We start from the raw sequence: 27,977 nt of genomic DNA, 5'->3' as shown, positions 1-27,977 counted from the left end.
GGACTCCAACACAGGCTCCGGTTTCTCGAGTCACGTGCGCGCGCTCACACACACACACACACACACACACACACACACACACACACAAACACACACAGGAACCAGGAGCACACAAACACAGATCTGACAAATGATAGGGTGGCGAGGCGAGGCGAGCTAATAGTAGGCAGCGCGCCTGCCGACATGCCCGTGGGCCGCGGGTGTTAAATTGTATCCAATTACGGCGCATGCGACGATATGAGGGGGGAATAATAATTCTTCTTGCGTGACAGGGAGATTCGCTTATTTCCCGGGCTCTCTATGTGGAGGGGGGTGCAGGTCTCGAAACGTTCGAGCGCCTGTAGGAGAGCTGTGTAGGTGTGTGGAGGTCTGGTTTTCTGGAGGACATGGCGCGCATATTTCATTAATCAAAATCCAGTTAACCAGATTTGGAGACATGGCAGGGGCCAGCAGGGTCCGACCAATAATTAATATCCATTATTTAAGCAGCACAGATCTAGAAGACATGCGCGCGCACACACACACACACACACACACACACACACGTGAAGGGACGCACACTTCGCAGGAGACAGAGCAGCGCCATGAGGGATTGCATCAATGCGAAAATGAAATAAACACGCCCAGTCTCAGCTTTGTTATGAAATGTCTCTCCTGCTCATTTATTTGATGGAGTGCACAGTCAAGTAAAACCAGAAACAGTACCGAAAGAGGGGTAGGGGCACAGTGCAGTTGTGTGTGTGTGTGTGTGTGTGTGTGTGTGTGTGTGTGTGTGTGTAGCACAGTGGAGGGATTCTGCGAAATGCAAACCAAAGTTGCATTCTGGTATCACTGAAGCCCAGCAGAAAAGCTCAACAACTCAAGGGTGAAAAGGGTCAGGGGCCGGTTCATTAGTTCAACGTGTCAGAGAGGCAGCTGACAGCCGGAAGTGCACAGCGACAGCGATGAAACCACCTTGATATGGGCAAAAACCAAACGGGCTGAGGCTGAATATAAAGTGACTCTATTATCCTGCCAATCACAGCTCAGCACCGCTGACAACGGCCACGAGACAATGATCCATTAAAGGCCATAACTACGGTGTGTGTGTGTGTGTGTGTGTCATCTTTCCAACCTGTTTTGACAGGCACCTTAAAAGGAGCATGTATTTGTTTTTTAACATATTGTTTTTCAAGTTGTTCATAAGGCTACACATGAATCAAGTCAGGTTCTACTCGACTGTCACGCCAGAGCAGCAGGTTTGGACCAAGAGGAACATTTTCTACACATTCCAGTCCAAGGCACATACAAAAATAGAGTGTACACTTAAATATATACAGTACATGGATCTGTTATAAATACAACAAACAAATGCAGTGTTCCATAAAAATACAAAATAATTCCTTTCAAAGGAATACTTGTGTGAAAGTTGCATCAACAGTAATTCCTTATGCAAAGACAAACGGAAAAACAAATACTGTTTGAGGAAGGAGAGACCCTGCAAGAGACACTTGTGCTTTGGGACTTATTTGCCCTAACTAGCCACCTTGTCTGTTTTTAAAACCGCCTCCTGTCCCTCCTGTATGTAGAATACTTGACACCCCCCCCCACCCAAACAGAAAACTGTTGGGTCTGTCAGATCAGTCTCCACACGGACGTAGATGCTTTCACGCCTGACACACAGGGTGCTTTTAAAGAGGCCTGCTTTTCACCTCATCCCCTGCAGAGAAGTGAAAAGGTAATTGCTGCGAATGCTAAAATAACACCCTGTTATGATTGCTTTTCAGCAGTCCTTTATGTCTTTTTTTTTAAATTTTTGTTCCAAAGCGCCAGAGCTAAAAACGCTACAGAACGCAGGGATGAAGAGAGGCAGTGCAGAGAGGGAAATCATTTCAAGACCTCTGGGATGCAGCAGATGCCTTTAACATTAGGAGGATCTTTAGATCTGCTCTTTTCTTGCTCCTGTCTGATGGTAGGATTGCAGGGAGCTGCAGCTCAGCTCAGTATATGTGTGTGTGTGTGTGTGTGTGTGTGAGACTTTAGGATATTAAATAGTAAAGGATGGGGATTAATAATGGAACCTGACAGCTCATCTCCGGCTTCTATCTGCCTGACTGTCCCTCCAATCTTCCTTTCCATTCCCTCCCTACCTCTTGTTCCTCCTTCTCAGTTTCTAATCCGCTGCGCTTCTCCCCGGCTGTGACCCTCCTTCATTCTCCTTTCCTCCAGCTCTTTTGTCTCCCCCCCACCCCCAGGCCTGTCTCTCAGGGCCCTCTGTCTTTCAGGGTCATGTCAGGAGAGTAGAAGAGCACGTTGGTGTCATCGTCGTCGTCATCGCTGAGGTCGGCCAGGTCAGCCTGCGTGTAGCGCACCGCCCCGGGGTGGTACTCTCCGATCCGAGTCCTGTCACACAGCCGCGACTGCAGAGCCAGCTAGAAAACAGACACACGCACACACAGACAGTTTGAAATTAAGCTGGCTAAATCTGAAAATCTTTCTCTCCCCATTCTAGGCATCCGTTCACGCTGACTAAGTTATCGTTTTACGCAATCAAAATCAGTCAGTTGATAAATGTGAAAACGCTGGCTGGATTCCCCATGAAGATTTAAACATTAGAGGCTCAACAGGCTGACGGTGATTGGGAACTGAACTTCTGAGTAACATCCTGGCTCTGCCCACCGCAATTTAAGACTCAAAAATCACAGCGCCAACATGGAGAAGTTCACAAACATCCAACGTCACACTAATTCCTTCTTGACAAGCAGGAGCAACAACCTGGATACAACCAATCACCAGTGTTTGTTTTGATTCCCTGGGGCAAATTAAGCACAGTTATTTTCATTTTCTACTCCACTCAACTGCATGAAAGTACCACATTTCAAACCAACACTCAGTACAATACAACTTGAACCACACTGCATGCAATTTCTGCCACTAGGGGTCTCTCAATCCAATCCAAACAAGACGTAGGAACAGTGGGATCACGTGGGATCTTTTTGGAAGCACCACCATCACCAATGAAAATCCATGTGACGTGACTCAGACGAAAACACTCACAGACCAGGTAAGATTTAGAAAGTTTTAACCACATTACGTTTTGTCACAATCCCGACTTCTTTCCTCACTCCCCTCAAAGTTATAACGGCAGGCGACCAAATGAATCACACCGTTACCTTCAATAAAACTACAGATTTCTCTGGGTTTGAGCGCTAATGGAAAAATTTGCGATAACGTGACAAAGTTCAGTCATTGTTACACATTTTAATGCAGAAACGTTACATACTATATCGTCCAGGAACTACTGGGACTTTAAGAAAAACAATGTGCGGAAGCTCATCGATGGAGCATAAACTACCTTTCCTTGCACCAGTATAAGTGGAAAATGAGCTAAGTCTGAAATTTGCACGCTTATTCCTAAACACATCCGCAAGACTAAGGCTCACGAGAAGCAAGAGGGGGTTGAATGGTTAAACAGTGTCGGAAACCCCCCCCCTCTCAATCTTTCTGAAGTGGAGGTGGGGAGTCAGCGTGGTGTTCACATCCTTTTTACAATGTAGCAAGCTGTGTAGAGGTGAGAAATAAAGCCAGGGTTTGAACTTCTCTCTCTTCTCTCTCTAAAGACTTTTGCCTTTACAGTGCAGTGCATGCATTGTACAAAGTAGTTCTTCTCTAGCATTACCTGACCCTTAGGCGTTGGCTGGTGAACACGGCATCTGGGCCTGGTAGAGTGGACCAGGCTTTTTGGGAACAATGATCGAAGCCTGGCCTGACTGTATAGTAGTAAAGTTAAGAAGACGACTCTCCGTCACCTCTTACTTTCTCTGGTCACTTATTTTAAATGTCAAATTAATCCATCATTATTATGATCAAACTGATCATAAAACCGTGATTTGACTGACATCTCAGCGTAGCAATGCAGGGATTGCTGTCCGCCTGCTCAAGGAAACACTTGTACACCCAGACCGTTTCACTCTTTCATGCTCGATCAATAGTCTGGCAACAGAAAAAAAAAAATATATATATATTTACACTAGAAAAAAATAAATAATGAATTTCATCTGTTTTAAAGCAGAGGACAGGAGATCACAGAGAGCGAGAGGAGGCAGAATGTTTCAAGTTTAACCAGCTTAGACTCAGCAGAGTAACCAGGCTGCGTCACCAACTCCTGACTACATGACTGCACTCCTGTGAACAGTTTTGATTTTTACTGGCCAAAATAGGACAAAAAAGAAAGGATCTTGACCTGAAAACGCTTGTGCGGAGCAACGGCGTTTTCACACGTGAAGAGCATTTTCAGAATTAGCTGCTTTGATCTAGTCTACGATTGCAGTGATGCTGAGACATAAAGGAGTAGGGAGCAGCTTTTTTTTCTCCTGCATGCACACAGAAGAAGAAGCGAGAGGAGAACTCACTGCAGAGCCACAGGCGGTTCAGCTGTATGGCTAGAATGCAGATCAATATCAGGGAAGAAGGAGTGGAAGGGAGGAGAGAGAGGCAGCGAGAGGGAGAGTACACAGGTGGGAGGGAGATGCTACACAAAGGAGAGAGGCTGAAATAATGTAAGAGAGATAAATTCCAGTGATGCTGTATGAGGATACAGGGAACAGAGGAGGCAAGGGATCAGACTCACAGAGAGTACAGAGAGACAGAGGGAAGGAGGAGGAGAAGACTCTGCCACGGACGAAAAAGGAAAAAAAAAACTACAGAGGACTAGATAAAGCAAGAGATACGAGGCAGAGACACAGCAGAACACAAAAATCCCACTTACTGACATAGAACTGGTTAGGCAGGTAACCTGGATGTAATATATTTGTTTACATGCTGCAGGTCAGAAATCAACTTTGCAATTCCTTATAGCGCAGGAACAAGAAGAGGTGAGAGTCTTTGGTTTGAGTTTTGATGATCACAATGTGATTCTCAGTTCAATAAACAGAAAAGGGGCACTATTTTTAGGCTCTTACGCCAAGCAGCAAACCATCCACTCATGTCTGTAGGCTGCTAAATTGCAGCATGGAACATAAATGGCACTTGAGGAACTTGTCTTAAAGAAGGTCATCGTCTGACAGAGCAGAAAAAGCAGAGGATAGTGTGTGGGAGTACAAAGCTGAATTTTTTATTTGAAAAAGTTAACTGCAATAATTTGGAAACACGTTACAGAAGCATGTCTGAGTGAGAATAATGAAATGAAATGGAAGCTTGTGGGGTTTTTTTTTACTGACCAGCACCATGGGCTTGAACGTCGAATGTTCTATTAGTCATTTTGCTAGCTATATAAGAAGATAATGTCCCCATTTATAATCCCATCTACGCAGTTCTGACTGGTTGACTGTCTGTCCAACAGCAAAGTTGTGCTGCAATAAGGCTACAGGTGAAGGTTTTCCGATATTAAATAGACGATATAAAGTTAATCTCCATAAACTAGACAAGGGGTCCTTAAAGTCTGGCACTGTTTTCACATAAGGACTACATCCCTTAATGGCAAGTATGGTGAGGACGGGCTGAAAGCACTTTCAACGTACATATGGCATATGAGTGGTGTATGACAGACTTGGAAAAAAGTCTGAGCCAATCCTTTTAAATGCATATAAAACACTGCAGGCAGGCAGCAAAAGAGAGAGACAGGCAGAAAGAGAGAGGGAGAGACGGTGAGTGAGCAGAGTTAGGAGTGGGGGGGTGTCTGGTACGAAAGCGCAGATTTGTTGCGTTGAGGGAGGAACATTTTGACGCTGTTACAACACCCCCCCCCCCCTCCCCTCCCTCCTCCCCACCGTCACCACCTCCTCGTCTCCCTTACCCCCTCCTCTCTTCTGCCAATCTCACACCTGATGTGTGGGGGCTGCTGGGAGTCACATGCCAAGATGAATAACAACCGGCTGTTAGTCACGATAGAGCATGAACACACACGCCGCCTGTCTTTCTCTCTCTCTCTCACTCTGTCGTTTCCTGTCTCACCTTCTCTCTCTCTCTCTCTTTCTTTCTCTCTGACACACACAAACAGCATTTTCGCCGTGATTTACGAACACATTGAGATTCCATTTCACTCCTCTGTCTCTCTGTGCCTCTCACTCCCGACTCACCAAAGTGAAACATTGACATTTGGGTTGAAGGTCATACCACACATTCCACTCTTCCACACTGCGCTCGTGACCCGTTATCATTGTGGTTGCTGTTACCGAGTAGGTGACAATGTGTGTGTGTGTGCACGTGTGTGTTTGCGTACGCGTGACCACAGAGAATGTTTTTCTTTGTGGTTCAATATCAGCTCTGACTCATATCTGCAGATATTGTCAATGTTTGGAGATTGAGACAAATCTGCGGAGAACTGTATTGATTGCGGTGTTTATTGAAATGCAACCAATGAGGTTTGCAGTTCAAATGTAAAAACATCATCCATCTGGTAATTTGGCTTTATTACATTTCCCTAAAAGCTCAATTTGTGACAGTCATTGATCTAGAAATTTACTCTTTAAATAAAAGATTTTGCTATCAAACCCAGCAATTATTCCCCGTACAGGTGATACGTGAGTACCTTTTACAGATGGTTCCAGTCAATTTGGAAATTAAGAATTAATTACTAATTACATTTACTACCTAATTACAAATTCTGAAGTGACTATTTCTTACTAGGAGGAAGGCTAATAACATACAACAGACCTCTGTCACCTGTTAAAACTTTTAAGACTCCGACTTTTAAGAACTGGCGCTCACACCTCAAAACTGTTTCAATTGTCATCGGTTACATGTTGTCAGCCGGACTCTCTGTGGCACAAAACTGACCACATGTATTGCCAAACAAATGCTTTCCAGGCACTGAGATTTGTGTCTTTCAAAATGAAATTTCTGCATTGTGATACACCCCTTTCCCACTGTATTGTCTATCTATTCTAATTGACCAACATCTTCATCTAAAAAAGCAAAATCTGGCTATAGCCTTTGTTTAGGTTTAAACATATGACATTTTGAACATTAATGTGGCAGAAGACAACTATTTGCCATGTAAAGATGCAGTGATTCATGGCACCCCGAACAGAGAATGGTGTCACACTGCCTCTGTATGAAATCTGAATCTTTCTGTTCTTTGTTTTGGGGGCCTGGACGGGTGTGTGCGGAACTTAGTGTTTCTAGTGTTTTTCAGTTTCTCAAAAACATTTTTAACATACATTTAAAAAAAACAACAAAAAAAAACGAATTAATTAATGCTTTTGCTATGGTCCGAGAAACTGGTATTCTAGTGTGATTATCTAGTGGCAGTGAATGTCGTACGTTTAACCTTTAATAACCGTCAGAGATCTGTTGGTGTTGATTTTGCAGCTTCTTGATAATGACAGAGATGATTCATTCAGATAAAGCGGATTGTACCCCACAGATTTATGTAAAAGTGAGCCCAGAAATGATTCGCCAAGGACCTGCTGATAATTTTATCTTATCTTTTTAACTTTTGTGATCACTGAGTAGAGTAGTTAAGAGTCCCAAAGCGCCAGTCTCCCACAATATGGACTTCTTATCCCCGACAGTTTGCTGGTTTACTAGCAGGAAAGGCTAATGATACCTTTGAGCTGCTCATGTTGGTTCTGGTGAGGTTGTGTCTCTTTCAAAAGCTTTGTAATCCAGCACTGAACTGCAGTTTCTTTTTGGAGACTTTGTAAAATAATCCATAATGATATTGTATTAGTACAACAGATAGAAACAACAGTTTTAGAAAACTGCAGAAAGGGAACCTTCAGCTAAAAACTTATTTTATACAACTGTACTGAACTGTTTTTTTTGCTGTTTTCAAGTCCTTGATAAAATATGTCTCAACAACTGACAACCTCCCACACAAGCACAGACAAATTTTGCACAGCATTTCAAGAATGCAAGAACTGAACTCAGTCACAGGCCTTTCATCCAAAGCATGCTGGGCTTCGGCTTCAGCCACCTGTGACCCTGACAGGAGTAAGCACAGACAAACCATCGAGGACGGAGGGCAGTCAGAGGTTTACAAAGCCCTTTTCAGACTTTCAGTCTGTTAGCTGCAACAATGGTAAGCATAGACTAGAAGCGGCATGGAAGAGAAACGAATGTTGGCTCCAGGTCTGAAAAGTGCAGCCAATGCGGACATGGCTTAAACCTGCATTATTTCTGGTAGCCAGCAGGGGTGACTCCACTGGTTTCAAAAAAGAAGTCAGATTGTATGTAAGCTTATGAGAGAATGATTCTACTTCTCACTTGATTGATTCCCTCAGTAAATGGCTTTTCACTGAGTTTATGGTATCACTTCCTGATTTCAAGTCATCTTCGAAACACCATGATGTTCTTTTATTAAGTTATAATCCTCTTTGGAGTGAAACAGACAAACCAGGTAGCTTTAGGATGCGGCTACCTTGAGATTGTCTCTACCTTGTTGTGTCTTCGTGACCCTGTGTCTTAGTCAGGTCAATAAGGACAGAGGCGTAGCAATGTGTATCCATGGCACCGGGCACACTTAAATAGTCATGAACTTGATTTTGGCTGTTTTCCACGTATTGGTCTTTGAACTTTGACCCTATCTTAGTGTGTTTTGAGTTCCTGAAAGTCAAGTGTAACAGTTTGTTTGCCTACGAATGTCTTATTCATACTAAAAACTGGCATCACAGTTAAAATTCGCTGATAACTTAGCTACACCCTCTTGTACAAATATGGACACTTCTGGCTCAACATACTGCCAAACTAAAGGGTTCAAAATGGTAGTCCACAGACAAGTGGGTGACGTCACTGAGGCTATGTCCACTTGGTCAGTCAATCAGACCACAACCTACTTTAACATTTTTGTTTTTTAGTTAAATTGATAAAGCTTTGTGACTTTGGTGATCTATTGACTGTTCCTCTCGTGCCACCATGAGGCTGCCTTTTTTTGTCTTTGAAATGTCTAAACAACTGAAGTGTTACCATGTCGTCTGATTGAACTGGGGGTGTACACAGATATGTTAAATTGCAAGCATAGTTATGTAGTGTTTGTGTATCTGTGCAGGGCTATAGATGTATGTGTGTGCAGCTACCGTACCTGCATGCCAGTAGGGCTCAATAGGCTCCGCCAGTCCCTATCCAGGCCAAAGACAAAGGCATTGGCCAATCCGTGGAGTGGTGCTGATAGAACGTGCAACAGGGTGAGAGAGAAGGACGGATCCTGAGGGTACAAGGCATTATGGAGCCTGTTGGACGAGAGAGACAGACAAAAGTGTTGGCTTCATCCACAAAAAAAAAGTTGTAAATAAAAAGACAACCTGCAAGAGAGCTTCAAGTGTGAGTAATTGAAGGAGAAGTCAGACGGAGTAGAGAAACAGCAACAGGAAAAAAAGGGAAAGACAGGATGCGAGAGGTTGATAGACAGAGCAACAGAAAGAAGGTGAAAAAGAGGGAGAGGACAGGTGAGTGACAGGGTGAGGGACAGGGTGAGAACGAGAGGTAATGAGAGTGAGGTGGAGAGAGAGAGAGAGAGAGGAAAAGGGGGAGGGCAAAAGAGCGAGTGAGCTTTATATCAGCGTTTAAGAGCCCATTAGGCAGCGTGAGACGGCTGGGCTGACACATTCTTGGCTGCCGCTTCGACAGCACGCAGCACTTTACAAGGACAGGGAGAAGTGTAGCGCTCAACTCCCTTCCTCTCCTTCTCTCCCCTTTTCTCTCAGCTCAGTTTCCTGCTTCTCCTGACCACAATTTCAACATGCCCTCCTCTCCTTCTCTGTCATTCCATGCACGTTTCCCACACACTGCCTCCCCCCTTCTCCGATATCTCTCCCATTTCTTTGCATTCGGTTTCATCTGTCTGCATATCTCATTTTCATCTCGACTCATGAGGGTGAGCCTCGATCCTTTTCTTTTCAATTCCCCTCCCTGCACCTATCTCTCTGGGAGCCTGGGGCATGACTAGGAGGAGAACCTGATATTGTGTGGTGAGGCTGCAAACTAATGGCCGCCCCTGAGAATGATGCTGCTCAGCCATTAACCCTGGATTAACCCTGTATTAGCGTTGCTCGTTGGGTGAGCCTGCCGCTAATGTCTTTTATTGATCTATTAGCGAGAGAATCAAACCGCGCACAGCTCACAGCGTTTTCCGCATGTGCAGTGTTTCTGACTTGGGTACACAGACTGAACTAAGTGGCCACAGCGGTTGACCTCAGGGTCTCCAAAGTCATCCCCAAGCTACTTGTGCCCCACAGGGGAGGAAGATACAAAACCAACCCTTTGTGAAAAAGAAGCACTGTGTGGTTACGAGCAGTTACTTGAGACTTCACAGTCAGAGGATGAGACGTGTCCCAAGTGATTTAACATGACAATGATATCGTTGAAATATGCGATGATAGCACCATCATTGTATTTTGAGCTACCCCTGCCCCCATGAGTCCAGCGATAGTCAGACATCGCTGGACTCATCCATGAACAATTTGGGACACTATTGTGAGACCAGCCAAGCTTTTAAGCATATATCTTTAAAAACAATTCATGAAGACATAGTTCCACAATTAATTTACATTTAGATAATTTCCTCTTACTCAAACTGAAGGAGATAGTGCATTCAGTGGGAACTATTTTCAGCTGTGGATTACATGCATATTTGGTGTGCTCATATTTGCAGCATCAGAATCATGTAAGATTGGCTCAAAATATACTGCAGTGTCCATGTTTATCAAAATGAAGAGATACTGACCCAACGACCCAAGTTTTGTTCTCGTCTTGAGCTTCCGTCAATGAGAGGTGGTCAAAGGATAAATCAACACATTTATGTAAACACATTCTAAGAAAAGAAAAGCACCTTGGTGCCAGGGAGAAGTGAGATGTGAAATAAGTGAATTTACAATAAACACCACAAATGAGATTAAGGCTGCCAATTATTTCAGCCATAATGTTGTTTGTTTGGGGTCTATCATAAAAAAGGATCCCAATTAATGTAACAACTCTATGAATTATGGCTGGGCGACAGAACCTAAAATCCATCTGATTCACTTTGGCAACAATAAATGAGACAATATGTTTTCAAATGTAACTGGGCTCAAGACTTTCCGATCCTCATGGTGGAATTGTTATCAGTTCTTGGTACTGAATAAAAGTGAATAACACCTTTAGACTGAGTCAAGCTCAAATTTGTGATTTTTCTGAATGTAATGTTTGGCTGTAATGTAGCCGTAACTGAAACCAAAGTGTGCCCACAGGACTCACTTGGCAACCTTTTTCCTCCTCCATAAGCTCTCTGCACCCAGTGTGTGAACGCAGGAACCTGCTGACCTGTTTGTACTCTGCGTTAGATGTGATCACTGTGTTTTTAGATGCATTAAGGAAGCACACTACACATCCCACCACGTCAGAAGGAATGAACTGACAAAACATACTGACATGACTTTGGATAACTACGGTTTTGGTACATTTTTCACTTTATTTTGAAATATTTCGTCAAGTGTAAAAAATGCTGCACCTTTATTTTGTCAAATGGAGCAAGCACATCATTATGATCTGAGTTTTCACTTCCCTTAAAAACCCAATGTCTCTGCAGGTGAAAAGCACAGGAGATGATTATGGAGATTCATCCACAAATCTGGTTATAATCCTCTCTTATCCTCTTTGCAGCACGAGGTTGCAAGGTTTATTTGCAAGTAATCTGTCTCCATTTACTTTCCAACCATCCTTTGAAAAGTTGTGACAGGAAGAAAACCAGAGGCCAGAGGTTGGAAACCAACCTGCAATGAGAACCTACCCACTGTAAGTCAGTTTGGTAGGGTGACAACTAAATGCCGCTAAAAACAAAACCAGCTAGTGGAGCGCATAGCGGCGTGTCCAGGTGCTTGTCAAAGTGACGACCATTTCAGAGCAATGCTGCCTATTTTCTGGGTTAGCCTACTGCTGTATCTCCAAGGACCAGACCAGCTGCTGCTCACATTCATTTCACTTCCCATTAAAGGTGAAATAAATCAGGAGTCCCCACACAACCTCCTTGGAGACGCAGGAAACACACACACACCCGTGCACGCACACGGAGGAAGCCGGACACAAGCGGACATGCATAAACACACGCATCACTGCCTGGACGCAGAGCAGTGTACACACAGTAAAACCCAGGTCATATGCGTTGAGGATGTCAGGTGGAGAGGAAGAGGCCAGGATGTGTGTTTGTGTGTGCGTGTCTGCCTGCGCGTGTGTGTTTCTCTGTCAGCGCAGCGGTGAGAGTGAGTGGGTCTGTGTGAAGGGGGGCTATTTCTGGCGTCTCATTTTTTTTTTTTCCTGCTGCCGCAAAGAAATGCGATCGGCGTCCGGGAAACGAGAGCTGGCAGCAAGCAATCATCTGCCTGCCACACACACACACACACACACACACAGAGCACCTCGTAGTGCCGAGCAACACGCGCCATGGCAACGGAACAGCCGCAATTAGAGGCGAAGAGCCTTTCCCCTCCATCGAGGAAGAGACGGAGAGCGAAATGAAAGGAAGAAATAAAGAGCAGGCGAGAGAGAGAAAGAGAGACAGGAAGGCGGGGGGCAGAGAAACAGCACTGCACAGGAAGAAGAGAGGGAGAATGGAAGAGGAAAGGAGAACACGATAAAGAGGTGAGAATGTGCACAAGTGAGGCTGTGAAGGGGAACGAGGGCCGAGAGCGATGGAGGAGGAGGAGGAGGAGGAGGACGACGACAACAACGACGAGGGAGGAGGGAAAGGGCTGAAGGAGTGAAGCTGAATGGAAAAGACTAAAAAGCAGGAGAGGCAGAGAGTGAGGAATAGAAGGAGGAGGAGGAGGAGGAGGAAGAGGAGGAAGAGGAGGAGGAGAGATATCCAAAAAGACAGATTGCAAGACATGAGCGAGACAAACAAAAGAGATTACGTGCGAGAGAAACCACGATAAGATTGGGGGGGACAGGCAAGGAGGTTAGATGGGGGGGGGCGAGAGAGAGAGACAGAGGAGAGAGAGAGAGAGGGGAGAGATGGGTGGAGGCGTGTGGAGGAGCGGGGGGAGGCTGTTTCTCCTGTGTGAGCCGGGCTAATGAAAGATGAATGAGGGAGGCAGTGGTGGGAAGGAGAGTGTGGCTGCGGGCGATGCCTGACTGAGTTGCTGTGTGTGTGTGTGTTTGTCAGGGTTTGTGTGTGCGACGTAGTCGAGCGCGTCTCACAGTTGGCTGACAACAGGGATGATATTGTGTATACTGTATGACTCAGGTGCAAATGGTCAACAACAATAAACGCACATGCACGCTCATGCACACACAGAAGCTTACATATGTAGCTTTAAGACCAAGTCTGCTGCCACCTGTAAGCATGCAGTCAATCATTAGCACTCGCACAGCGTCTCCCAAGCTCGCTCACTTATTCAGACCTTCCATCTATCATGCTGTCAGTCACTCTTTGAACCCGTCTCTCTCCCTCACCCTCCAGACGCGGTGCAAAAAAATCCTTCATTCCCTGCCTCTCCCTATCTCTTCCAATATCCCACCCTGCCAGTCTGTATCACTTTTCAGCCATCAATTTCCCACATCCCTCTGCCGGAGTTCACCTTTTTTGTCTGCCTCTAATTGTCGTGCCGAACATCTTCAGAGCTGTTACTGTTAACGGCTTGGACGAGAACTCTCTTCCAAGAGTGAGGGGGTGACCAGACAGAGAAGTCATCCTGACCCCGATCGCACTTCCTCCTCTCTCTCCAACTGACTGCCTGACTACTTTTTTTTTTTCTCCTCCAGACGAATCACATGCCTCACAGTGCCAAAACAAGGCCCGAGTGCTGCCCGCAGTGTCGCTGCTCACAGCAAAGCTGAACTTTTCTCTGGCTAAAAGGAATCATTTTGCCAAAACACGCATAATCCTCCCTCTCTGTTTAAAATCAGAATGTGATTTGCAACTTTTTTCAACACCATTAATGTTTTGCTTATTGAAGCCAAAAAAGCCAACCTTCATTTTTGAGACAAAATTATAAGGGGGACTAAATCACAGCAGCAGCTGTAGCACACTATAGGGGGATTTTTATACCTGAAATTAAAAAAAAAAAAAAAAAGAGAAGAAGAAAAAGAAAAAAAGACCACCTGTGGTCACTGCACAGAGTACCTTTAGTTTCTTGGCTGAGTGCACCTTTGAGTTAAATTTAGGTCTAATCAGAGAAACACATTTCATAAAGAGACACAAGGAAGCAATAACTAAAAATTGCCACAGTTTACAGAAGTATAATTATGCTTCATGATGTTTTGATAGCTTTTTATCAAACCAAGTGGAATCCACTCCATGAATGAAAATCCTTCAAAGTGATCAGATGTTTGCTGTTTTATTTCTCAACGAAGTTATGAATAACATTTTTAATGACAGGAGTCAGGAGAAGACCTGACCTGTGGTTCAAAAGGTTTTGTTGGCTGTTCACTTGTCTGTTGCGCATGTGTGGTGGCCTTTCAGGCAGCAAAGACAAGCCTTTCATTGTTCAGTGACAACATGTGATCAGCCACTCAAATGTGCAGAAGCTCTGATGCTTGTGAAGTATCTGCAGGAGTATGGTGTTCACTATGGATATGGACTTGTGAGGGAGCTACTTTGATCACGGGGTCAACATGAAGATAACTGCCACAGCAGCAAGGGTATGACTTCCATTATACACGCACACACTCTCACATGCACATTTTTTGTGTCTGCGTGAACATTTCACCCAATAATTCTGAAATCAGGCTGAAATGCAAAAAAATTAACATGCGATCACACGCACAACTGCACAACTGCACGCACACATGCATGCACGCATGCACACACACACACAGACAAAGAGACACACACAGACCCTGGGGACCGAAGCGGCTAACGTTCAGCAACAGAATAAAACCCAAACAAAGAGACATCCTGTTTCCTGGAACACAACACCACTCAACTCTCCTTGCTGGGAGCAACCAGTAAACACATGCACACACGCGCGCACACACACACACACACACATCTTTTCATTGTACATTGCCGCAAATGTTTTTCTGTGCGGCCCGATTCATGTACCGGCGTGTGTCTGTGTGCCCAGCGATGCCACTGGCTGTGCCTTCAAGTGTTGGTGCACGTGAGTTTATCCTTGTGAGAGTCTGTGAGTGTGTGTGTGTGTGAGAGAGAGAGAGAGAGAGAGGGAGAGAGAGAGAGAGAGGTGGGGTGGGGGTGGGGCGATGAGGAGTGAGGGAGGGAGAGCAGATGATAGAGTAGGCTTTAGCGATTCCCTGGAGTGTGAGGCAGCGTTTACGGCACTCTCAGAGCAGCCAGAGTGATGAATATTTAAAGACGTGCCTGAAAGAGCAGAGGGAGGGGGGGCAGAGTGTGTGCGTGCATGCGTGTGTGTGTTTGCATGTGCCTGTGAATGTGTGCACACGCCTAAGTGTGTGAGCGACGTTATCTAGTCCCTCCTTTAGCATTTGCGTGTGCATATGCATGTATATGAATGTATGCATATGCCTATATGAGCCTGTATGTCGTTCGGATTTCTATGTGAGTATATGCATCTACGGCTTTTATGTACGTATAATGGGACTTATAGGTCTGCATACAGTTTGTTTGCCTGCATATGTGTGTGTTAATGTTTGTGTGTCAGTGTGTGGTCATGTATGTATGATGTGCTTGTGTTCTATGCACTTTAAATATAAGTATTTTGCGTATGTCTACACATACATGACATAAAATCCAGAGCCTCTGCGTGTGTCCAGCCTTCACGCGGGTGCTTGCCCTGTGTGTGTCTGCACTTCACACAGCCCTGTAGGCCAGTTCTCTGTCTCGCTAAATGGGGATGAATAGCAGAGCGTCGCTGCTGCTCAACGGGAGACAAATGGCCACGGGGCTCTCTGTCTCCAGTTACACGCCGATCGCTGCCTGAGACGCAAAAGCACAAATGCACAAGTGCGCACGCACGCACGCACGCTCGCGCACACACACAGGCATGGTCATATATCCACCCAAACATTATCTAGGCCACACAGCCACATGTGACAAAGCTATCACATAGGCAATCAGGGTGTTCAAAGACCATGACATCTGACACCACAGACATCTTTGAGTTTTGATCTGTGTGTAAATAAGAAAGAAAAAATGTCTAAATAACGAGGACATCAAACCTGACAGTTAGAGCAGTCACTATATGTGCTACGTTCTCATTTAAGAAATTATACTCAAATACGACTAACTCTGACTGAGCCCAGTCTTGAAACCTGAAGTCTTGAAATCACTTCCGCAAAGATCGGAGATCAAAGCAAAACAAAAAGGAGGATGAATGATCGAGTTTGGCCTCAAAATATGAAAAAAACATCACATACCTGCAAGCTATATCAAGTTCAAAACTTATTTTAGCAAACAGGCCAAAGCTGCTCGCATACAATAAATTGAATGTGAAGAGATGGATAAATAAAAAAAAAAGGCTTGCAGACAAATAAAGATGAGAGCTGGAGCTTTGTATACTGCCTTTTAGCATCTGAGGAGCTCACTTGTTCAAGTAAACAAAATACACCGCAAAAGATATTAGGGTATACAGTACAAACCACACACCAGCCTACACACACCAGGGCACAAACACACATCCCTGCTCGCTGAATGCAAGATATTCCGAGAGGCAGAGAGGCAGGAGCGGAAGGAAGGGAGTGCAGAAAGGAAAGAGAAAGCAGGACTGTGAGAAAGAAGGAGAAAGCGCACATCCTGGGATGCAGAATGCCAAATACAGTGAGATAAGAGTTAATGTATCCCCCCACTCGCCCCCCACCAATCCCTCCCGTTTGGCTCTCTCTTTCTTCCTCCCTACATCCATCCCTCCCTCCCTCCCTCCCTCCTCCTCCTCCTCCCCCTCCCCGTTTGCTTTGAGGGATGAATAATAACTGCTGCTCTGAGATTTCCTCCCTCGTTTTTCAAAGCGCAGAACGGAGATGGGGAAGGTCTGCCTGGCCCGGGTTGCGCGTGCGCGCACACACAAAAGCACAGACACCGATGAAGCACACACAGACGCACGCGCAAACACACTGTCTTGTTCTTGCTTGCCTGGAGCAGGGAAATCAGATCTCCTCCAGAGAAGGCGGTGGGGGGGGGCAAAAATCCCCTGCAAGCACGTATAGGCCTATACACACCACAAAACCCACACACAGTATCGAGGGAAACCAAGAATAACTAGGAGGATGCAAGCTGCCTCCTGGAGCGACAGGGTGAACTCAAGGTTACAGACACACATCACCAGTTCAAGCCCCGCTGCCAGGGCCAATCTTTCTGTGCTGAACCACCCGTCTGCAGGGCACGTAACCCTGATTGCTCAAAGGCAACAAGCTCTCCTGCCATGTGCTTCGCTTTGGTTTGGGTTTCAAGACAAAGCCTTAAAAAAAAAAAAAGAAGACACTGACATAGGCGAAGGGAGCAGGGTGAGCAGGTTAAAGTCCTCGTAAACGACTAGCAGGCCGTCCAGGAGGAGCACTCGCACATCAAGCCGCAACGTGCCACAGAAATCGGCAGCTAGGTTTCCGAGGAGAGGGCTTATTTATGCAAACAGGCATACAAGCGCACACAGTAGGAATCTAGACAAGCCTTGTAAACAAACACACACCCACACCATAAAGCACACAGGGGAGGCAATGTGAGAAGCAGACTGTGAAAACTCTAGTCGTGCCGGGGTGGTGCTCACACACATACACAGGCACCCAAAGAGCTGAGAGAGAGTGAAGTGGCAGAGAGGGAGGGAAAAGAAGGACAAAGAGGGGGAGAGAGAGAGAGAGGAGGAGAAGGAGGAGGGATAAGTGCGAAGGTGTGAGTGTCTGGTGCTACTTTTGTGTTGCCAAATGAGGGCAAGGGAATGAGTGAGTGAGTGAGAGTGAGAGAGACGTGGTAAAATGATGTATAATGACTCGTCCATGCATGTGTGTGCAAGGAAAAGTAGGAGCGCTTTCCCATTTCAATTCGCAACAGCTGGTGTCGAATTAACACATTTACCAGTGCGCATTTGGAACAGATTAAAATTGTGTGTGGCGTGTGACTGTGTCTGCGTTAATGTGCATGTTTGTGTGTGCGTGTGTGTGTGCGTGTGTGTGTGGTGGCAGATGACGGCCAAAAACAAGAGTGTGTTTGTGTGTGGGAGTGTGTGTGTATTAACGCAATGGATCAGGGCAGGGAGAAATGGAAGAGAGTTGGAGAGAGAGCGAGCGAGAGCTCTACCCGACGGCTTTAGCTGCTGCCCTGGGCCGTCTCTCTAAGCCCTGTTTAGGAGGCTTTGGAGCTCAGATAGAAATAATCCCCCACTCAGACACACACACACGCTAGGCAAGCACACACAAAATAAAAACGCACACACAAACAAGCAGGAATGCTCGTAGACAGACATGCAAAAAAGCGCACGCTCAAGTCAAGGCGGACAAACAAGTGCACGCACACGCGGCAACAAGCAGCGACAGCACATTTGCCTTGACACGAAACCAACCACCCGCCTACACACACACACACACACACTCACACGTACAGGAAAGCACACACTGAAGGCTGTCTGCCGTGCGCTGCTTCCGCACGGCAGAGCACAGCGACATCGGCACGGCACCGTGACAAACACTTTACACACTCCAGCACTCAGCAGAGGGGAGGGAAGGAAGGAGGGAGAGATGGGGAAAGAGGGAATGAGGCGGAGGAGGATATGAGCCAGGGGGAGGGAGGGAGGTGAGTGAATGGGGGGGGGGCTAACAAATTAATAGGAGCTGGGGATATATACAGCCAGCGCTGCTGCTGCTGCTGCTGCTGCTGGTGGAGGAGGAGGAAGAGGAGGAGGAGGAGGTGGAGGATGACGAGAGTGCAATTCATTCCCGTTTTCTCCTTGTTCGCTCTCTGGAGAAAGGCAGAGCGGAGCTGAGCGAGAGCGTGTTTGCTCAGGAGAGGTAGAGAGAGAGGGCTTTGTGTGGCAGAGGAGAGCAAAAGTGGAGGAGGCGGTGGGGAAGTGACATGAAAACGCAGGAGGAGAAAGACAGAGAGCCCAAGCGAGAAAGTGTGGAAATAAGTGGAATATAACAAAGAGGTTTTTAGTAGAAAAGAGGAAGAGAGGGAGAGAAAGTGACATTTAAGGGGGAGGGGGGTCGGAGGAAAGGGGGAGCAAAAGGGGGGGGGGTTCGGGGTTAGCACAGGATGCAGTTTGTCATTTTCGCCAGCCGACAGTCGGGGCACGAGAGGGAGGAGGTGGGGACTGGGATGGATGGAGAGGTGAAGGAGGAGGAGAGGGCGATGGGAGGGAGGGAGGGGGGGGGGGGGGCGGTGTTTAAGCCGAGCCTTTGAGAGACGTTGACCCTGTAATTGACCTGTGTCTCCGCCTACATCGCCGTGGCGACAAGCAGAGCCGCCGCAGCTAATCACTTAGTAACCCTGACCTGTCAATCACACCGTTACCGCGCAGAGGGGGGAGGGAGCGGTTGAGCGAGCGGTAGCAAATGAAAGAGAGTGGGAGAGGGAGAGAGCGAGGGATCGAAGGAGTAATAACAGCACCGGGGTTATCATTTAGTGGACCACCCGCCTCCTCCCACCAACCCTCTGCCGACGAAGCCAATAAAATACCCTGTGCCTCCAACACACACACACACACACACACAATCTCTTTTAGTGTTCGTGCTTGTTCAGAGAGAGCGGAGCTTTCTGAGAGTTCAGATAAGAGAGAGCACGGGGCGGAGAGGAGGACGGGAAAGGCAGAGCAGGGAGGGGGGAGGGGGGTGACGGGTTGAGGAGAGATAAGATAGCAGAGTGAAGCCAACATGCAAATAAAACAACGGAACACAGAGTTTATGTGGCGTTCAGGTGTGTGTGTGTGTGTGTGTGTGTGTGTGTGTGCATTACCTGTTGACGAGGGGAAAGATAGACACCAGCAGGTAAACAGAGGGATACCACTTCAGCGGCTTGATCTCCTCAGCCAAGGAAACCTGGAGGAGAGAAAAGTGACTAATGACCCACGAGAGAAACTGAGTGATGACATTCTCATTTTTCCATCTCTTAAACACACACACACACACACACAGTCAGTGTCTTAACTGGAAGATCAGTGCATTGAGGCGAACAACAAAGGCCAATTAAAACCTAATAAAATATTAACCTGCTGATAATACGCAATATCCACACAGTTATGAGAAGAAACAGGGATGAGTCCAATTAAACTGGAAGCCAACACTTTGCCGTAATGTGAACAGGATGAATTCAATGTCTGTATAAGCAGGCAGGCAGGCAGGCAGGCAGGCAGGAAGACAGAGAGATGCGGCAGCAGCTAAAAGTCGAGGAGGGGGAGAGCCTGGCGGTGGAGAGCTTTTACAAGCCGTTATCTAATTCCCGGGAGAGGAGGACTCTTGCGTCCGGAAGAGGCTGAGAAGCGCGGCCCCTGGATCGATTTTCTGCGCTGTGCTGAGCTGCCTCCTCCCCTCCCCTCCCCTCCCCTCCCTCCCCTAGGCTAGGATGCAGTAACAGAGCCAGCGCAAAGCCTCGCTCTCCGTTTCTCACTCTCTCTCTCACACACACACACACACACACACACACACACACACAGCCAGTGCCAGGGGGCAGGCCCACAAGCTCTGCTCTCTACCCCCACATGCTGGAAATTAATTACTCACAAGAAAGACCCTGAGGCATGCAAGCTCTAACGCAGGCATTTTAAACAATTCAAACGAAAATCACGAGAGCCCCCCGGTGGTATTTTATCTTGTGTGTGTGTGTATGTGTGTGTGGGTGCATGTGCACATGAGGTGGGGTGAGGGTTTGGGTGGTACTGAATGTAAGAGCCAAGTTTTCACTGTGTAACATACGCTGGCTGAATGTGAACAACTTGAACGGGGTCCGGACATGTTTCCACATCACAGTCTGTGACTACACAACCCAAGCGCAAACACTAAACTCTGTCATAATGGGAGGCTCTGACATCACTGGCCACGTGAAGCTCTGTCTCTTGTCATACCAACAGTGTGTGTGTGTGTGTGTGTGTGTGTGCGTGTGCGCTGAGTGGAATGTCTGATTGGGAGAGAGGGAAAGCACAAGCCAGCAGCGTGCAGGAAACTACGTGGAGAAGGGAATCGGTGAGCGCGTGAGTCCTTGTGTGCGTAATCTTTTTTGGGAAGTGGAAAAGGTTACAGCAATTGGAGGCAGCGATCTGAGATAAAATTTAGGTGAGGTGCAGACGCAGGCATTTAAGGAATTTCAGAGCACAAGAGACAGGATGTGGAATAGTGGAGGAGGAGGAGAAGGAGGAAGAGTGCGGCTAAAAAGCCTTGTGTTTTTAATCACAGTCCTCCCGTGTCAGAGGCCCCTGCGCTGCTCGGGAAGCAAAGGGGAATGAAACCGTAATTATGTGCGGCGGGCGCAGCGGTCCCAACGTTAATGATGCACGCTAGATTACAGACAGTTATCAGGAGCGACCCATCCCCTTCACCACCCACTGCACTCACAGGGAAAAGCTACTCTAAAAATACCAGCATCAGTAGTAGCAGCTGAGTTTCCCAAATGCTCTTCAACATCAGATTCAAGGACTTTTCAAAATGTGTTTCTGGAGTGAAATTCAGGGACCAAAACTTACAAGTTTCATAAATTTTCACAGAGAAACGTTTTTTTTTTCCATGAGACACAGACATTATTCATCATTATAATCATCAACATCTGCTGGAATTACACAAATAGCAAGGTTTTCTTTTGATGTGACATGTTGATTTTTTAAGGGAAGAATCTGAACGAGAAGTCCTTAGCCAAAAAGAAAAATGGAAATTCGAACATCTACAATTCCTCAACAGCTAAATGAACTCCTTAAAATGAGGAAGACTGAGAGACACACACAATTGATAACTACAGAACAGTTATAAAATTATACTTTGGTGAGATTATTCTAACAGCTAAAACTATATATTTCAAATACTTTTTTAAAAGGTATGCTTTCAAATACTTGCCCAATACTGCCCAATTAATTTTTATTCAATCCACAGAGACTTTCAGAGACAGTTGAAACCTATAGCATCCTGTGAAGAAACCAGTGGTAATGCTGAGGGCTCAAAGCAACACACTATACGGCAGCTGAAAAGCGGATCTCATCAAAAGAAGTGTCCTTGCAGCTTTCTCATATTAAGGATGGATAGCAGTTATCAACATTTAGAACAGTTAGATATTCACAGTAATGACTAAAATATTAGTGCCAAAATTCAGAATATCCAATGGAGATATTTAATTTACTCAAGCGCTGTACTGTACAATTTGAGGGAACCTGCACTTTGCTCAAACAAAAATAAACAAATACTGATAATAATAAAAAAAGCTGAATATCACACAGAGATATAATCGATCCGTCCCCGGTTTGGAATACGTAAAATCACATCAGTGAAGATACACACATGCGGAAGTAACATTCACCAAGACACACTGCATGTGGGCACATGCACATGTATACAGACACACAAGTAGACACTTTACATTGTGACTCAAGGCAAAGCTTGTGTGGATCAGTAAACAAACACCCTGGGAAGATAACGAACAAGCAGCTCGCTGTTTACTCAGCCAGCCTTGTTGCTACCCGACGGGACCGAGCTGCTGTGTGTGCAGTAGTGCAAATGTGTTTTAAGGTGTGTGTTTGTGTGCATGCGGCGTGACTCAAACACCCTCTTTCAAATATCCTCTCGCTAACCTGTGCTGCTGCAAGACCTTATGGTGCTCGTGTGTGTGCAAGTACTCATGGCTGACCACACACAAATTGCTCGAGACACACAAAGATGCGTCACAGCCACGTGACTGACAGCCCTGATAACTGCCAACACTAGTTATGCATGTCATCACTCAAGCCAGACACACAGACAGACAGACAGACAGACAGACACACGCACACGCACACAGAGGAGGGGGATGGTGTCAAACTGAGTCAGAGAGAGAAAACATCAAGAGCAACGAACGCAGGAAACTACATGTGTGAGCACAAAACATGAGAAGCGTGTGTCTGTGTCTGTGTGTGCGTGAGAGAGAGAGACAGACACACACACAAACACACACACACACAGTAACAGAGAACAGGCACAGAGGGAGGGAGATGTGGCGACGTGAATGGAAATCACGAGAGCCAGCGGTCTTCAGACACCCAGCAGGAATCGCTTTCTCTAGTTTACACCTGCTGCTACATACACACAAACACACACACACACACACACATATGAACTGGAGCTCGCCGGCTTGGCAAGCACAATCGGGGAGGCTGTTGTTGTTGTTTTAAAGCATCGCAGCGCGTGCATAAACTCTCATAAATATTCATGTCCATGAACCTGGCTTTTTGCTTTATTCATGCTGGGTATGAGTACAAGAGTGAGGGAGACAGAGGGAGGGAGGCAGTGAGAAAGAGAGAGGAAAAAGAAAGAAGGGGAAAAGAGAGAGCGCAAAGTGAAAGGCAGAGGGAAAAACAGATGGAAACGAGGAGAGTGACTGGGAGAGAGAAATACGAGGAAATGGAGAGGGTGATAAAAACCACTGCTGACTTATTTACACCCTGTGCTACACATAGCAATTAGCCCACATGAAGTGTGTGTGTGTGTGTGTTGCTGCCACATATTCATGTACTCACGCATCACTGGTAAGGGTTATGTCAGTTCAGTATGCAGTAATTACATCTGCCACTTAGGGGCAGCATCTACATAACCTTAACCCTAACCTGCCCTTCACACCTCAGGGTGGAGGAGGTGCAGCTACAGGGTGGGGAAAGAGGGGGGAGGAGGAGGGGCGAGGTAACTGAAAGCAAGGCAACTAGGGATTTCTGCTTTTAACTGTGTCATGACTCTGACCATCTCTGCGCAGGATGTTTTGGTTTTGAAGGTTTTGAAGAGTTTACAGTTGTGCATGATGTGCGGTCTGACAACTCTTCTAATGAACTAATGTTGTTCTAGTGTAACCAAACACTTGTGTAAAATCAGCGGAGAGCCTCTTAAAGCTAAGAAGAAAAGGACATCACACTGACAGAAACAAGCAGCCAACTCTCTGCCTAATCGATATTCTCTTTCTGCATTCCCACATTTCTCTACATTTCTCTACTGTCCTGATCCTGACACTGCGATGTCCGAATATATTTTACAGGTAGCCGTTCCTTTTTTCTCTCTACTGCCCCTGTCTGCTTCAGACAGGTCAAGAGCAGTATGGTGGGGCACCACATCTCCCAAATACAAACAGACGTACGTATGCACACCCTCATGTACGTACACGCACACAGTAAGAAGCGTAGATGTCAAATCTGACACCTACCCAGTGTGACCACAAGAGGTAATCTTGCACACGCGGTAATCCACACACTCCATGTGTATGCATGAGTGAATGTGAGTGTGTGTTGAGAAATGTGATGGTCAGACAAGTCATTACCTTTCGTCTCTCTCTTTCTGGATTAAAGGTTCCCAACCATGACTGCATCTGTGTGGCAAAGACACAAAATGGAAATTTAACATCATGGCAGTTACTCTGGCCAAAAATAACCCCGACAGAATAATGACTTGATGGTTAGAATCAGCTGGTTCTTCCTAGAAAAGAGTGCTTTTGATGGGTTGATGAAGTGACTATCAGGCCAACACAATCCCTAAACCTTTTTACACTTCCTTGCAAAACTGTCTAATTCACAGCAGAAAGTACAGTTGGAGACAGAGGGGAGCACTTAAACAGCTCCCAGCATCTCTCAAAGAGAGGAAACTGATCGGCATCAGTGCACACAATATAACACGAGGAGGTAGAAGAAGAAGCAGAAAAATGTTTAAAAGAGAGGGGAAATTTTTTGAACAAGTGTTAGGGAGAAAGGACAAAAGTGCGGCAACCATGGCAGATCGGAGATCTCCAGAGAGAACGTGGGAATACTTTTCGCTCTTTCTCTGTCTCCTCTCTCGGGGGAATGCAGGGAAAATGTCAACAGACGTCCACAGGAACACACACACACACTCTCATGCACAAGACTGGGGTTTGCAATAGTGGGATAGGGGCAGGGGGGGCTGTAGGAAGGCAGAAGGTTTACGCAACCCAAGATTTCAGAGACAAATCTCTGGAGGCCCGTATGAGCTTCACACACACACACAGAGGAAGCATGAATGATACACGCTAACGGGTCTTCCGTTCTGCTATATATTAACTTAGCGTTGCCACGGTTTCTCTGCGCTAACGTGGTCGTCGTTCTAAATCTACGTGTGAATATGTTGTGCTTGTGCCATGCAACACACACACATACAAAAAATGGATATCCATTATGCTTGAGTGAACTTGCCACAGACCAGCCATTTTTGTCCAGCTGAGCACCACTATCCATCAAAATCAACAAACGTTGGTTATAAGTGGCAATACTATTAGGCTTCGGCCAGGTCTCCAGTGAGCGTAATGGGGTTTTGTCGCAATCTCTATTAAGCCGTGCCACTGAAAGTAGAGCCAGTTTAAGTGCTGAAGCGTGAGGCTTAGGAGAGACATGTACAGATTGCATCCTTAAAACCAAACACACCATCATAGACCCAAACCTCTCTGCTGGGCCTGATAATGACTCATTAGCTTTCAAATCCCTCTAGTCAGTACGAGCTCACAAAGTCCGTGTTTTCTAAATAATCCTGGTGTAAATGGCTTGGACTTGGTAACTAATGAGATACAGAGTCGTTTTTCACCAAGAAACTTCTCCGTCCAGCTAACATCCCACCTCTCCTCACTCAGCCTGCTCTTCTTTATCCTTTTCCCCGTTGCGTCGCCACCTACCCTGCTTTCAAAGCTTTTGAAATTCTTTCAAGTGAGACAGCCTGCAGCTGAAAAGAGATAAGGCTTGAGCTCTTCATAAATATGATAGAGAAAGCAAAACGGCAGAGAGAAGGGGGAGAGAGACATAGAGGGAAAAAGGCGAAGACGGGGGAACAGAAAGAGAGACAGGCGGAGGTGGAAAGGAAAAGAGACGGAGCGGGAAAACGAGAAAGGTGGAAACCAGAGATACAGAGAGAGACAGGAGGCTGAGGGAGAGACAGCAGAAAACTGTGAGCTGAATGAGTTATGAGATGCAGATTGGAAACCAGCTACATTCATTCATTCCCTTTATCACATTCATGATAAAGAGCCGTGCAGTCTCTTCTGCTTTCCCTTCCCTTCAGCTACCTGCTGTCTGCAGCCCGGCTATCTCCGAATCTGTCTCACCGTCCCATTGTTCACTCCTCCACCCAAACAAAGAAAGCCAACATTTACAATGACACTTCATTGCGAGTCTGATGTGATTCATCAAATGAAAAAAAAAAAGAGTAAGGGAGAATCAAGCTAAAGCCACATCAGGAGCCCTCGCACAAACTGCTGTAATACATGGCTGCCGGCAGCCCTTCGCTGGCACTACACTCACTGTGGTGCTGTCAGATCAGGGGAATGGCAGCTATGCAAACTTTGTGGAATGCTGCCCCTGGGCTTCGCTCTTGGAATGAAAAAGCTCACAGACCTGTGACTCAACGACTAAGTGGTAAATCAATTAACCGACTCATTTTTTATACAAATTGACGTTTTAGAGGCTAATTATAGAAAAACTATGGGGCATCACACAAATGCAGAGAGCCTGTGGCTTGTATGGTCCAAAAACTCAATTTATAATCATGAGCAAATCTTCGCATTTGAATAACTGGAAAAAAGAGAATGAGGGACAGTTTCTGAGTCTGCTGCACCCTAGGATTATGAAAAAATGCACTAGGCAGTCTAACAGGTTTTAAACAAACCTCCGGTTTGCAAAATGCAAAAAATAATACCCAAACTATGTGCTGTAAACGTATTACATTTTGCAAACAGATTCAACTTTGACTTCCTTTCAATTTTGCCTCCAAATCAGGCAGCTCTGACAACCTGGCTGATTTGCTTGCAAACTGTCTGAACTACTGTGTTTTGCTCCATTAGATGATGTTGGAGATGGCTCCAAATTTCAATCAACTGCGGGGCACTGGTGCAACTTCAATGTTTTCACAATCAACAAAAATAATGGACAAATTCACGTTTAATTTATCCTTTTAGTAATTAGTGATTATTGGAGAAGCATTGTTTCTAATGAATATAAAATCTGTACTGATGCATTTGTGAGAACCTCCAATGACTACTGTGATTCAATGCCAGCTTACCTAAATGAAAATATAAATATTATTATTATTAATAATAAATTATTATTATATTTTAATTCTAGACCAACTCCTAACTGTAAAATAATTTATGAAGGACTTTTCCGTAAATTTCTATTTTGTAGAGATATGAGAATGCGCACACAAAAATCCTGTCCAAACTTTTCAAAGAGGTGACGGTTGCATCTGAATTCAGCTAAATTTGCCAGCGTCTTGAGCTGCTGCTGCTGCTGGCATTCCGCATGTTGAGCACTCACCCTCTTGTTGGCCACGTAGATGATCCTGGCGTAGCAGCAGATCATCAGGAAGATGAGGCTGAACAGAGGCACGTACCATCTGCAAAGCACAGACACAAGCAGGGCTTAAGAAAACTCCAAATGAGAGTCGATATTAAAAGATCATTCCTGTTGTTTTATCCGTAAGGGCTGTTCCTCTTTGGCAGGATCTAATTGAATTTATAATCCACACGTACAGCATCAGTTTTTACATAAAAGGGCTGTCTAAACACATTAGAACAAAGAAACTCAGTTTTGATAAGATCCCCTCTGCAGGACTGTAATCTGAGGAGGCTGTCAGATAACTTTTGGTGTTGACCTGGACAGAAGTTCTGCTCTGATGTTTCACTTAGACTAAAATAACTGTTATTCATCCTTTAAATGATATTTCTGCTGTTCATGTCGTTCTTGAAAACTCTCTGACAGAGTCACAGTGGCCACCAGTACACATAACTGAATTGTATATTTATGTATAGGTGAGACACTGGACAGCATTATTCTAAACGGACTGACTCAGCACCTCGTCTCCACGTTACAGCATAAAGTCACAGTGAGGGTGGCAAAGAAACAAAGATAATGGCACCAAAGTCACAACACCAGAAATGCACTGTATTCCTATGACATGAAGAGCTGACAATTATGAGAGGCACAGGGGAGAATCGTAACATGTCAGGTATTTCTCAGTGGATGAAAGTAAGCGAGACG

General features: G+C 45.7%; 1 protein-coding gene across 3 annotated transcripts in view; it reads right to left on the bottom strand.

Moving 5' to 3' along the window:
- Positions 1-634: 634 nt before the first annotated feature.
- Positions 635-27,977, bottom strand: part of si:dkey-100n23.5 (cyclic AMP receptor-like protein A) — a 43,298-nt gene continuing 15,955 nt past the window's right edge. For all 3 annotated transcript variants that reach the window (XM_046404207.1, XM_046404208.1, XM_046404209.1), the window contains exons 9-13: positions 27,255-27,333; positions 24,266-24,313; positions 19,748-19,830; positions 9,002-9,149; positions 635-2,411 (exon numbers count right to left, since the gene is read on the bottom strand). In XM_046404207.1, coding sequence (XP_046260163.1) covers positions 2,244-2,411; positions 9,002-9,149; positions 19,748-19,830; positions 24,266-24,313; positions 27,255-27,333 — 526 coding nt within the window. In that variant the 3' untranslated portion in view covers positions 635-2,243. The remainder of the gene's footprint in view (positions 2,412-9,001; positions 9,150-19,747; positions 19,831-24,265; positions 24,314-27,254; positions 27,334-27,977) is intronic.

The sequence above is a fragment of the Scatophagus argus genome, chromosome 11 (assembly GCF_020382885.2).
Source record: "Scatophagus argus isolate fScaArg1 chromosome 11, fScaArg1.pri, whole genome shotgun sequence".
NCBI lineage: Eukaryota > Metazoa > Chordata > Actinopteri > Scatophagidae > Scatophagus > Scatophagus argus.
This window is presented reverse-complemented; position numbering and strand designations above follow the sequence as displayed.